The following is a 14,305-nucleotide window of genomic DNA, read 5'->3' as shown; positions in this document are numbered from 1 at the left end:
GTAGACACTATAATATGTCGTGGCTTCCCACAACCTCCCCCCAACTTGAGGGTTACAGGTATACTGCATGTTATTCAGATATAGCTGATATATCTGACAAACAAATTGCATGTATGCCACGTTGCTCCTTATGAATGTAGCGTCGAGGTGAATGAAGAACCATGTGTGTCATAATGGAGGCTGGGGATGAGGTGACATCTTGGTTATAATAGGTTCCTTTATCCAGGTTCTTCCTCCTCCTTTACACTATATGAACAATTTACTGAATAATGTTTCAATTACTACCGAGTGCCTACACATAAGTGTCATTATTTCCAGGAATAAAACTAGGGAAGTATTCATGTATGACTACACAGACATATAGCATAGTACCACATCTCACCATACATTATGGAAGTTATAATCAACCAGGGGCTAGGCGTTCTAAAAACAATGTATGAACGACGTGGAAGGTGTGTTCCACGTCGTGTTGGTGTCCTTTAGTAGTGATTTCTTTGCAGCAATTCGACCATGAAGGCCCGATTCACGCAGACTCCTCTGAACAGTTGATGTTGAGATGTGTCTGTTACTTGAACTTCGTCTCGGGCCTAACAACACCCATGCCGATATATCCACCAAACACCGGCTTCTTCTTCACTTAAATAATGCACGCTATAGAATGCTTTTCAAGCCAATCACAAACTAGTATTCAACAATGCAATGGTGTAACATACATTACACAACTTACATTGTCCATGCTCCCCTTTGTACCTGCATAGGCCTATTTCCGCCATATTGTGCTCCCTGCTTACATGTATTCTTTATCCCACCACCACAGAGCCTTTTGAGGATGCCATCCTGACCCAGTCAGCGGTCCCTGCCCTTCACAAGGCTGGATCTGTGGATAACTCCAGCCCCTTGTTGGTGCGCTCTGCTGCCTTCAAGGCCCAGGAGGAGCTGGAAGGCCAGGCCTGGTACCACGGAGAGATGAGCCGACGAGACGCAGAGAAACTACTGGTAGACGACGGAGACTTCCTGGTTAGGAAGAGCACCACCAACCCTGGGTCGTACGTACTGACGGGCATGCACAATGGGCTGGCCAAACACCTACTGCTGGTGAATCCTGAGGGCACGGTGAGCAGGGAGGGAGAAGCGGGCGAGAGAGAGTTACACTAGTGTGAAAAGGCGAATAAGAGAAAGGGTGAGTGATTGAGTAAATACCCACTGGGCACAGAGGTCAATTCAACGTCTATTACTCATTGGGCCAACGTAATTCTGTTGAAATGACATGGAAACAACATTGATTCAACTAGTGTGTGTCCAGTGAGTAAGTAATTGTGAGACAAAGAGAGAGAGAGAGAGAGAGAGAGATACAGTATGCTAGAGAAATGTTTACCTGTAAATAATACTCATATTATCCCCCATGTCACTCACTCACTTTTGTATCCTTTGTATCTTTTGAAAAGGTGCGGACAAAAGATCACATATTTGACAGCATCAGTCACCTGATAGGCCATCACCGTGACAACAGCTTACCCATAGTGTCTGCAGGAAGTGAACTTTGTCTGAAGCAGCCTGTGGGCAACAGGAAATAGTGACGATCCACTCACTAAACCTGATGGGAGATGGAGTTCTGAAACTTAAACCTCCAATTCCTCCTGAAAACCTGAAACTTGAAGATGAAAATAGAGAATATATTATTGTTGAAAAAAGGTTACTTAACGATGATGACAGTGTCTTGGAAGCGGTCTGTGGCTGAGCAAACTCCCAGGCCACAAAAAGGAGGATGAGAAAGAAGAAGGTTTGCTGATATAAAAAATATTTATAGAACTGTTATTATTTTGTTGTGATGATTGAAATGCTATATTTTTGAGAAGACATATAGGTGCATTTGGGACATATATGTTGATTTGGTGTTTTAAAAACAAAGAAAAACAAGTTAGTAGTTTAGATGACGAAGCGCAAATCGACATCAAAGAGGGGAAAGAAAATAGTATTTTCGAATAAAACCCTGAATTTTTGTTTTGTCTATCAAGCACAACCAGATTTACACAGTCATTGGTAAGTAGGAGTTACATAGAGGAGAACAACTATTTGAAAATGCTGTTGTTTATATTGAAACTATTTTAGGATTATTTGTCCTTTATCGCAGCTATAGCGCGACGACATCTTCCCTTGGGGTTACTAATGAATCTATCCTGGTCCCAGACCAGTTTGTGATGTCTTGCCAACACCTGAGGGCGGGACAATGACCATAGCCCATAGGAGTGGGTAAGACAGCACAAATGGGTCTGTGACCAGGCTAAAATGAATCTGCTTTATAAGAATTAAAGACGTGAATGTGTTTTGCTTTACAGTAGTCACAGTGTGTTGGGGTCAGGGGTCGCAACCTTTGGCCCCTCATAGTGCTGTCAACATGGCTTTAAAGATACTGGGTGAATCTGTTGTACTCCCTTGATTCCTTGCATCCTCTCTCCTTGCCCCCCCCCCCCTTCTCAAAACCTTCCGATAGCCTTATGAAACCAGACTGATCTAACTGTAAGTCTCTCTGGATAAGACCGTCTGCTAAATGACTAAAATGTAAATGTAAAAATGTGACAATGTCACATTCTGTTTCACTTCACGAAACGTAAGCTCAGTGGTCAGTCTGGTTTCATGAGGCTATATAGATCCGAGGGGAGGACCCTCACATCTTCTGCTCCAATGTGCTTTGAGAAGGAAACAAGGAGGGAGGGGCATGAGGAATGAAGTTATTACTATTGAGATTGACCCAATGACATTTTATTTATAATGAAGTACTCTACTTGTGTCACTGCAGTCGCATGACTTGACAAATCTAACTGTTCCTGTGGACATTGTTCATAGACCTTGAACCCCCTTGGGAGTTACTTGTGTATGCTCACACTGTTAAAAAAAATATATATATATATATTTATTGCTTTTCAAAATATTATTTCATAATTGGTTTCTGGATCCTTCTTTAAACTGGGTGTGTAGTAAGTCAACTAGTTTGGAGCTTCGATCATGCAAATGAATATTCTTCACATCATTTCTAGCATTTATGGCTTTATAGTGGACTTTTAAAAGTGTATTATTTGACAAATTATTATCACAAATGTATAGCACAATCAGAAGTTTAAAAGATTATCTGTGTTAATTGTATTGAGAACAATTCACCAACGTGTTTTAACTTAAATCACTATACCGACGGGAGGTTTAGAAAAATCCTCGCGATTTCACCTAGCGCACTCTTAATTAGATAATAAGGATATTAGATCACTTTCTCTTGTGTAACAATATTGATTATAAATTAATTCTCATTTCTCAATGTATGGATTTGGATAGGTCTATTGACATCACAGAATGGTCATCAAGTACAGAAAAGCTGACTGATAGAACAGCTAAATTGGCCTTTTACCTATGCATTTAGACTGAATTTACATAACTAGGAATAGTTCAATTATATTTATCATGTTATATAGCATATGTTACATATTTGTTTTATATACCTATTGTGATAACATTGTAATAAAATAAAAAATAATGAATATTGGAGTTGTATGGTACAACTTATTTAAATTCAACCACTTGAAATCTATACATTAATATAGTTTACAATACATATTTAGAATTTTTATTTTTTTACAGTAATTGCATAGGTAAAACAGCCATTTATCTAAATGGTTACAGAAGCTGAAAATAAAACATGTTTTAGCCTCATGTTCATGCATAAGTACAGAAACTGAATACTATGACCATTTACAAAACCTGTGACAAACGGGATACTGATGCTGTTAGATAATGATGTGTACAGGATTGATCCAAAACAGAACCTGTGTTTCCAGTTCATTTGATTGACAAGAAGATTTATGATACTGTAGGCTACCTGTATTTTGCAGCAAGAGGAAGTGAACGTGGATCTACTCTCACAACTGTCTTTTAAATAAGTCTTACTCTGATTTTTAAAGGGGATCATAGCAATGTTATGATATGATAACCTCCCCATCAAAATATGATACAGTTGCTGTCTAACCTAAAGCAGTTCCATGTACTTTTAGTCTAGATTGTGTACATTTACAGACAGCCCGCTGCTTTCGTGGCAGTTTATGAACAGACGAAATAGAATAGTTATACATTTTGTTTGGCAGATCTGTACAGTGACTTTTTGGAAAGGACCAGATTGAAGAATAGTTTCCCAAAACTCTTAGGGACAAATCCTGACTGGAGGTCGACGCATGATATTCAAACCTTTAAACAAATAATCAAATAATCTTACATGAATCAATCTTACACCATTACAGTAATAGCTTGGCATAAATAATGTTATGTTAGCTCAACAAAGAATTGTGAGTCAACTCAACATCCCCATGTATACTGTAGGGAGTCACACTAGAACATGGCTTTTTCAGATTTCTGTTGATGAAAATGTGCCTTTTATTTGTACCAATGGTGTTTTTCTTCTTCAAAGTGCAATAGCTGGAACTTCTTCATGGGCATGCCCTGCCGTTCGTTAGAGTGCATCCCATTGGCACCCTAATCCTTATATAAAGCACTACTTTTGACCAGGGGTCCCTGGTTAAAAGTATTGCACTATAGAGAATAGGGTGCCATTTGGGACGCATTCTAAGAGTTGTGTTTCGCAGTACTGCTTGAGTGTTGCTGCTTGAGATTCAACGTTTTTCTCTCTCTCTAGTTTCCAAATTCTGAATATGATGAGTCTTTTTGTCAGAAGGACCACAAAAACACATTTTGGAACAAGTAAAAAATAAAAAAAAAACAAAGAAATGAGTCCAAACAATGTTTACAGATTTAGTCTTTGGTTGTATGAGTTATCATCATTCTGTATGACTGTTGGCAATAAAACCGTGAATGTTCTTTTTTTGTTTGATGAACAGTCATACTATTTTCCATGCAGTTCCACTGACTCCCATTAAACAGCATGCGGTATATGTGCCTCAATGCACAGCAAACGTATGTAGTGATAACATCAGTGATAACATCAATCGATTGTTTTATATCAAATGCTGTTTTCTACATACAGTATTCCGATTAATTGCATTCCAACTGAACCACTTAATGTGTAAAATTTACTGTTATGTCTGAAAAATATTTGTCTTATTTGAGAAGTTTGTTTATGTTTGTCTTGAGCAATTGTCAGCTGAATAGATGAACTGAAAAGTCTCTTTAGTTCAGTGGTCGATCTCCAAGGCATTCATAGTCGATCACCAAACATTTCTGTCAAAAACAATGATAAGGACTTGCGTTCCTATGTCATTTTTTGGTTTAGCGCTGTTGGTGGTAGGTGCACATGATTCCGCAGCCATAGCGCCAGAAAGGAAAAAAAGTGTTTCCATTTTGAACCGTTTCATGTGCTTGAAGGTGGAACTCCACGTACCCGGCAGGCCCAGAGAGAAAATCAAGTTCCCCTATAGGCCTACCGCTGGCCAATCAGATAGCTCAGCTTACCGTGTCTGCAGTTTCCTCGAGCCATAGGCTGTAAAAAGAAGCCTCAAATGCACAGCAAAGTTGATACTGTGAGATTTCAAAACACTTAAAACCATGACTCGAGAGAGAGACTCGATGAATACAGCAAAGAGCTGCTGTTTTTACAACTAAGTACATGTTTAAGTTGTTATTCAGCAACGTCAACACTTTCATAAACCATAAAATGCGTGTTCTCCCTACTTCCACTCATTCTACAACCAGCACTGCAGCTGCAATGAATGAGTAGGAAAGTGTTTTAATAAGCCTTAGTTATTATTAGCAGCTTGTGTCTTTTTCAATATCAAGGAAAATGACACTTTCTCTGGTCATAGGAGTAACAGCATGAATTGGTGCATGAGGCAGAAATAATGTGGTGCGACTTGAGTTTCACCATCAGCTGGAAGACTGTGTCCCCTTTTCTCAGAGGAGGGATGGTGAGTCGTTTGAGAGGCTGCTTCACCGCTGCTCCCTCCCTCCCCTCAGACTGACCATCAGATGCAGGCCATCAGTACAGTAAAAAAAAAAAGCGAATTATTATGCTCACTCAGCCGTGGGTGCATGAGGCAGAAATAATGCAGTGCGACTTTGAGTTTTGCCATCAGCTGGAAGACTGTTTACCCTTTTCTCAGAGGAGGGAGGGACGGTGAGTCGTTTGAGAGGCTGCTTCACCGCTGCTCCCTCCCTCCCCTCAGACTGACCATCAGATGCAGGCCATCAGTACAGTAAAATCAAAAAATATTATTATTTTGTCACTCACAAGTAATACATCAAATTATCTATTACCAGTCTGATCATATACCTACAATGTTGAAATATAATTTTAGAATGTCCTGCGAAAAACAACATTGGCAGGGTAATTCAAGCCTAGCCAATATACAGTGATAATGTATTGGGCCTATAGCCTACTGCACAAACCTCATTACTACAGTACTGTTTTTAATTGGTTAATGTTGCATAGGCTTACATTTTTTAAGTCATGTAAATAAAAAATCTGAGCGGTTTGCTTTTGGACTCAGAAATTGGTCTGGACTCAGAAAAGGTTGGTGACCACTGCTTTAGTACATAGCAGCAGAGGGTGGTGCCCTGCAACCTCCAGTCAACACTTCAACCTGGTTTAGCTCTGCTACAGGGAAGCTTCACTTCAACCTGGTTTAGCTCTGCTACAGGGAAGCTTCACTTCAACCTGGTTTAGCACTGCTACAGGGAAGCTTCACTTCAACCTGGTTTAGCTCTGCTACAGGGAAGCTTCACTTCAACCTGGTTTAGCACTGCTACAGGGAAGCTTCACTTCAACCTGGTTTAGCTCTGCTACAGGGAAGCTTCACTTCAACCTGGTTTAGCTCTGCTACAGGGAAGCTTCACTTCAACCTGGTTTAGCTCTGCTACAGGGAAGCTTCACTTCAACCTGGTTTAGCTCTGCTACAGGGAAGCTTCACTTCAACCTGGTTTAGCTCTGCTACAGGGAAGCTTCACTTCAACCTGGTTTAGCTCTGCTACAGGGAAGCTTCCATGAGCTCATAGACATATTAACAGTTAAATGATGCTACAGTACAGGTAGTAGCATAATGTTGAGCAAATCATCTGGTTAAATACAATCGTTTTACACAATAAAACAAAGAGCATGCTACCATTGTATAATTAAGCAATAAGGCCCGAGGGGGTGTGGTATATGGTCAATAAACCATGGCTAAGGGCTGTTCTTAGGCACGACGAGTGCTTGGATACAGCCCTTAGCCATGGTATATTGGCCATATACCACAAACTCCCAAGGTGCCTTATTGCTATTATAAATTGGTTACCAACTTAATTAGAGCTGTAAAAATAAATGTTTTGTCATACCCGTGGTATACGGTCTGATATACCACAGCTGTCGGCCAATCAGCATTCAGAGCTCGAACCACACAGTTTATAATGTAGAGTAACAGTATTTAGGAAAAACTGTACACATATGTCAAAGTATGACAAACAAAAAAATAATAAATAGCTTTTTTCAAGAGTTACATTTACAATGAATGTAAAATAACCATCTGTTTACCATCCCAGCCCACCATGCGTGCTTTACAGGACCTACAGTATAGTGGCAGTCTACAGCTTCACTGTAGTTTATGGCCTAGATTAAATTTGGACCGCGGAATATCTGCGTCATAGAGCGATTTGACATTTAAAGGTAATTAAACATATGCAGCGTTTACCATGAATGCAGTCTCTGCGAAAGCAGAAAACGTTACCTTTAAAAAGGTGCCGAATTTAATATAGCCCCCTATATCTCGACTGCACAGTGTTTATCTGGTCTGGACAGTTTCTGGACCCTCTACCCTCACAGAGAGGGAGAGCCAAGTGCTTGTTTGTGGTTATGAAGTAATTCGGCTAAATATACTGAACAAAAATAGAAACGCATCATACGTACTGCCAAATTCTCTATGACGACGTTGGAGGCGGCTTATGGTAGAGAAATTAACATTAAATTGTCTGGCAACAGCTCTGGTGGACATTCCTGCAGTAAGCATTTGTGTGCAAAATTGAAGAGAAATAAGCTACAAAAAGCGTATGGAAAATGTAGGGCCTCTTATTTCAGCTCATGAAACATGGGGCCAACACTATACATGTTGCGTTTATATCTTTTGTCAGTATAGTTACATTATAGGCCTTCAATGTCTCTCCATCCTATGCACAGCATAGGGCTACAATGTCTCGCGTTGCCACACTTCGTAGTCTCTTGTGTTCATTCAGAATGATTTGGATATGGAGGTTCAGGGCCCAGCAGAAAACCTCAACCCTCCTCTCCATTGGCCACATTGGCGCACGATGATGTTGGACTCTTTATCAAGGTCTGTGCCACTATAATATTCAGACTACTGTCCCTGTTCTTCTGCTGCTCATCTGCCCTGCTGTGGTTGTTAGGATTATTATGGGCTGTGCTCCTGCTGTGCTCCTGCTGTGCTCCTGCTGTGCTCCAGGTTACTGGGCTTATTGGGCTCACCGCTGCTGGAGACCTTCCCCTTTATCAGACAGCCACAGACCAAGCTAAAGAAGGCTCTCCTCATCTCCCTGCTGGCCAAGGTGTAGATAACAGGGTTCATGGCAGAGTTGAGCACGGCCAGGGCTATGAAGTAGTCGGCCTTGTAGAGGATGGTGCAGCAGCGATGCTCGCAGGCCACATCAATGAGGAGGAGGACGAAGATGGGCGTCCAGCATGCAATGAAGACGCCGACCACGATGATGACAGTACGGAGGAGGGTCATGGAGTGCTCTGAGTTCGAATGTTTCGTCACCTTGCGACTGCTGGATAGATAGAAAGACAGAGAGATAAATAAAACCATGGATGGATGGATGGATGGATGGATGGATGGATGGATGGATGGATGGATGGATGGATGCATGGACACCGGCCACCCATCCATCCAAGACAGAAGACAAAAAAACAAGTAACCAACATATAGATAGCATCAATACACACCTGGTCCTCACCAACATGTAGATAGCATCAATACACACCTGGTCCTCACCAACATATAGATAGCATCAATACACACCTGGTCCTCACCAACATGTAGATAGCATCAATACACACCTGGTCCTCACCAACATGTAGATAGCATCAATACACACCTGGTCCTCACCAACATGTAGATAGCATCAATACACACCTGGTCCTCACCAACATGTAGATAGCATCAATACACACCTGGTCCTGACCAACATGTAGATAGCATCAATACACACCTGGTCCTCACCAACATATAGATAGCATCAATACACACCTGGTCCTCACCAACATGTAGATAGCATCAATACACACCTGGTCCTCACCAACATATAGATAGCATCAATACACACCTGGTCCTCACCAACATGTAGATAGCATCAATACACACCTGGTCCTCACCAACATGTAGATAGCATCAATACACACCTGGTCCTCACCAACATGTAGATAGCATCAATACACACCTGGTCCTCACCAACATGTAGATAGCATCAATACACACCTGGTCCTCACCAACATGTAGATAGCATCAATACACACCTGGTCCTCACCAACATGTAGATAGCATCAATACACACCTGGTCCTCACCAACATGTAGATAGCATCAATACACACCTGGTCCTCACCAACATGTAGATAGCATCAATACACACCTGGTCCTCACCAACATGTAGATAGCATCAATACACACCTGGTCCTCACCAACATGTAGATAGCATCAATACACACCTGGTCCTCACCAACATGTAGATAGCATCAATACACACCTGGTCCTCACCAACATGTAGATAGCATCAATACACACCTGGTCCTCACCAACATGTAGATAGCATCAATACACACCTGGTCCTCACCAACATGTAGATAGCATCAATACACACCTGGTCCTCACCAACATGTAGATAGCATCAATACACACCTGGTCCTCACCAACATGTAGATAGCATCAATACACACCTGGTCCTCACCAACATGTAGATAGCATCAATACACACCTGGTCCTCACCAACATATAGATAGCATCAATACACACCTGGTCCTGACCAACATGTACAGTGTCTTGCAGAAGTATTCATCCCCCTTGGTGTTTTTCCTATTTTGTTGCATTACAACCTGTAATTTAAATTGGTTTTTATTTGGATTTCATGTAATGGACATACACAAAATAGTCTGAATTGGTGAATTGTTTAAAAAAAATTGAAAAAAAAAAAACAACTCAGAAGTGCATATGTATTCACCCCCTTTTCTATGAAGGCCCTAAATAAGATCTGGTGCAACCAATTACCTTCAGAAGTCACATAATTAGTTAAATAAAGTCCACCTGTGTGCAATCTAAGTGTCACATGATCTGTCACATGATCTCAGTATACATACACCTGTTCTGAAAGGCCCCAGAGTCTGCAACACCACTAAGCAAGGGGCAGCAGCAAGCAAGCAGCACCATGAAGACCAAGGAGCTCTCCAAACAGGTCAGGAACGAAGGTGGGGAGAAGTATAGATACGGGTTGGGTTATAAAAAATATCCAAAACTTTGAACATCCCATGGAGCACCATTAAATCCATTATAAAAAAATTGAAAGAATATGGCACCACAACAAAATGCCAAGAGAGGGACGCCCACCAAAACTCATGGATCAGGCAAGGAGGGCATTAATTAGAGAGGCAACAAAGAGACCAAAGATAACCCTGAAGGAGCTGCAAAGCACAACAGCGGAGATTGGAGTACCTGTCCATAGGACCACTTTAAGCTGTACACTCCACAGAGCTAGGCTTTACGGAAAAGTGGCCAGAAAAAAAAGCCATTGCTTAAAGACAAAAATAAGCAAACATGTTTGGTGTTCGCCAAAAGGCATGTGGGAGACTCCCCAAACATATGGAAGAAGGTACTCTGGTCAGATGAGACTAAAATGTTGCTTTTTGGCCATCAAGGAAAACGCTCTCGTCACCCGAGAACAAAATCCCCACAGTGAAGCATGGTGGTGGCAGCATCATGCTGTGGGGATGTTTTTCATCGCCAGGGACTGGGAAACTGGTCAGAATTGAAGGAATGATGGACGGCGCTAAATACAGGGAAATTCTTGCGGGAAACCTGTTTCAGTCTTCCAGAGATTTGAGACTCTTCACCTTCCAGCAGGACAACGACCCTAAGCATACTGCTAAAGCAACACTCGAGTGGTTTAAGGGGAAACATTTAAATGTCTTGGAATGGCCTAGTCAAAGCCCAGACCTCAATCCAATTGAGAATCTGTGATATGACTTAAAGATTGCTGTATACCAGTGGAACCCATTCAACTTGAAGGAGCTGGAGCAGTTTTGCCTTGAAGAATGGGCAAACATCCCAGTGGCTAGATGTGCCAAGCTTATAGAGACATACCCCAAGAGACTTGCAGCTGTAATTGCTGCAAAAGGTGGCTCTACAAAGTATTGACTTTGGGGGGGTGAATAGTTATGCAAGCTCAAGTTCAGTTTTTCTGTCTTATGTCTTCTTTGTTTCACAATAAAACATATTTTGCAACTTCAAAGTGGTAGGCACATTGTGTAAATGAAATGATACAACCCCCCCAAAAAAATCTATTTTAATTCCAGGTTGTAAGGCAACAAAATAGGAAAAATACCAAGGGGGTGAATACTTTTGCAAGCCACTAGATGTGTAGACAGACAGACAGACAGACAGACAGACAGGCAGGCAGACAGAGACAGACAGCAGACAGACAGACAGACAGACAGACAGACAGACAGACAGACAGACAGACAGACAGACAGACAGACAGACAGACAGACAGACAGACCAATCGATCACCATAAGATAGCATCAATGCATACCTGGTCCTCACCAACATGTAGATGCGTATGTACAGGACGGACATGGCCAGCAGCAAGGCCATGAAGATGATGATGCAGAAGGCCACGTACTTCTTGGTATAGAGCGGTAGGACTGTGGAGCAGTCAGGGAGGTTGTCCAAGCAGTTCCACCCCAGGATGGGCAATGCTCCCAGGGATATCGCTATGAGCCAGCAGGTCCCTATGAGCAAGAACACCCTGTAATTCTTACTGGCATCATAGGGCCTCATTTTAATCATGGTCAGATGTCTCTCTATAGCTATAGCCAGGAGACTGAATGTGGAAGCCCCCAGGGCTACAAACATGCTCCCTTCCCTCACAAACCACAACACTGGAGACAGGTGAAGGGTCTTCTCCCCTGACATGAGGAGGTTGACGATATAAGCCACCCCAGCCAGAAGGTCACACAACGCCAGGTTGGCTATGAAGAAGTACATGCGGTTGTGGAACTTGTGGTTTTTCCATATTGCTACTAGAACAATCAGGTTCTCCAGGATTATGAAGCAACAGATGATGAGGAACACGATGGTTTTAGCATCCAAGGTGACGCCACCACCTGTGATTTTTCCATTCTGACGGTTTTCCAGCTTCCCTGTGTAGTTATAGTGGATAAATATCTGCTGGTTCATCGTCTCTGGTTTTCAAGCTGTTATTCCACAAATGTCCAGCAGAGATGAGTAAAGAGGCGTATTAAAAGTCCTTTTTTGAGTGAGATCGACGAATATCCCACCTTTTACAGCTGAGCTGAAAAGTGATGGACCAGCTAGATAAAAAAAAAAAAAGATTATTAACACGTTAGTTTTTTTTTATCCCTCTCTCTTGATCGAAAATGAATGAGTGCATCTGGGTAGCATCTATCCGGAAATTGAGACGTTTATTATCCAGAGTTGCTGCCCTAGAAACATGTTTCATTTAGTCTATGATTGAGGTATGCTGTCATTTAAATCTTACTGCCAATTCAAAGGCTCTCGACGAGCACACCCTTTGTTCTTAATGTGTTTAAACACAAAATAACATACAACCAGAAAAAAATACAATTCATGTAATTTCACTAAATTATGTTACATTTCAAATAAAGATAATCTTAAAAACACATTTTATTTTTGTCTATAGTTTATACTGGCGACTATAGCCAACAAAATATATTTTTAATCATAGTTTTTATTATAGCCTATTGAAAGGAATTAGAATCCCGTCCAGCTATAGATGTAAATAGTAAAGAGTCACCGTCAGATGCTCTAGTCTGGAGCCGATTTCAGAGATCCTTTCCAGCGACGCGCGAAAGTTACTCGACTTCATCCAAGCTTCTTTCAGATAATTAAATATTTTTTACATTTCTTCAAGTGGTGGTGATAAATCCTCTTCATTTAGTAATAATACGAGTCTACAACGTTATTCCTTCACCCCCAAAGTTCTTCTTGCAGAAGTTTCAGTATTTGTCTTTACACATTTCTCTACATCTGTACTGAAGTAGCCTGCCCCTCTTTCTTCCATGTCTGACTAATGGCTGAAGGCTCACACCTCCCTTCCAGAGAGACTGACGGGAAACTAGGGAGGGCTGTATTAACAACACTGCAGACATTATTAAACATGCATTACTCAAAGTCATTTGGATCAATATTGAGTCCAGTATTTTCATCATGGTAAGATACAACTACCATGATACAATGTAGGTGTCATTGTAAATAAGAATTTGTTCTTAACTGACTTGCCAAGTTAAATAAAGGTAAAATCTTTTTTTATTTAAAAAAAAAACAAGGCCCTCACACTGTTAAAACTCCCAATTCACCACTTTATTGACAACGTTTAAATCCAAAACAGTTCTTCATCAGGTAAAAAAAAAACCCAGCTCAAACCATTGTTTCTGAAGTAATAAGTGGTAGGTATCATGTTGTATAAAGGATTGGAGACAGGCGAAGGAATACGTAATTGGGGTTTTTAATACTCCACCCAAAAATACAACATGCCATGAAAGGCACAGGGACGAAGCCAAAAACAAACACGTAAACAAAAACAGGGATGTAACCCGAACAAAAGAGCGAAGTAAAACCTCTAGTAAATACACGGGACGAGACCCGTAATAACAATACACGGGACAAGACCCGTAATAACAATACACGGGACGAGACCCGTAATAACAATACACGGGACGAGACCCGTAATAACAATACACGGGACGAGACCCGTAATAACAATACACGGGACGAGACCCGTAATAACAATACACGGGACGAGACCCGTAATAACAATACACGGGACGAGACCCGTAATAACAATACACGGGACGAGACCCGTAATAACAATACACGGGACGAGACCCGTAATAACAATACACGGGACGAGACCCGTAATAACAATACACGGGACGAGACCCGTAATAACAATACACGGGACGAGACCCGTAATAACAATACACGGGACGAGACCCATAATAACAATACACGGGACGAGACCCGTAATAACAATACACGGGACGAGACCCGTAATAACAATACACGGGACGAGACCCGTAA

General features: G+C 41.4%; 2 protein-coding genes across 3 annotated transcripts in view; one reads left to right on the top strand and one right to left on the bottom strand.

Moving 5' to 3' along the window:
• shc3 (SHC (Src homology 2 domain containing) transforming protein 3) overlaps window positions 1–4,854 on the top strand; it is a 66,264-nt gene extending 61,410 nt beyond the window's left edge. Inside the window, exons 11-12 of one of the 2 annotated variants that reach the window (XM_014138882.2) lie at window positions 818–1,113; window positions 1,446–4,854. In XM_014138882.2, coding sequence (XP_013994357.2) covers window positions 818–1,113; window positions 1,446–1,574 — 425 coding nt within the window. In that variant the 3' untranslated portion in view covers window positions 1,575–4,854. Of the gene's footprint in view, window positions 1–817; window positions 1,181–1,445 lie in introns of both variants that reach the window. The other variant, XM_014138884.2, reaches the window with a different exon arrangement.
• On the bottom strand, window positions 4,655–13,285 carry s1pr3b (sphingosine-1-phosphate receptor 3b). Its single transcript, XM_014138885.2, has 3 exons — window positions 13,020–13,285; window positions 11,775–12,555; window positions 4,655–8,745 (listed from the first exon to the last, which is right to left on the bottom strand). The coding sequence occupies exons 2-3, from the start codon at window positions 12,419–12,421 to the stop codon at window positions 8,370–8,372; spliced, it is 1,023 nt and encodes a 340-aa protein (XP_013994360.1). The 5' UTR covers window positions 12,422–12,555; window positions 13,020–13,285; the 3' UTR covers window positions 4,655–8,369.
• Window positions 13,286–14,305: the final 1,020 nt, after the last annotated feature.

Source organism: Salmo salar, chromosome ssa13, assembly GCF_905237065.1.
Source record: "Salmo salar chromosome ssa13, Ssal_v3.1, whole genome shotgun sequence".
Taxonomy (NCBI): Eukaryota; Metazoa; Chordata; class Actinopteri; order Salmoniformes; family Salmonidae; genus Salmo; species Salmo salar.
This window is presented reverse-complemented; position numbering and strand designations above follow the sequence as displayed.

Bases quoted from the DNA above. Each gene is read 5' to 3' on its own strand.
- s1pr3b (XM_014138885.2), bottom strand. From the start codon at position 12,421: ATGAACCAGCAGATATTTATCCACTATAACTACACAGGGAAGCTGGAA. The intron at 8,746-11,774 runs GTATGCATTGAT...CTATCTATCCAG, and splicing joins TACATGTTGGTGAGGACCAG to CAGTCGCAAGGTGACGAAAC.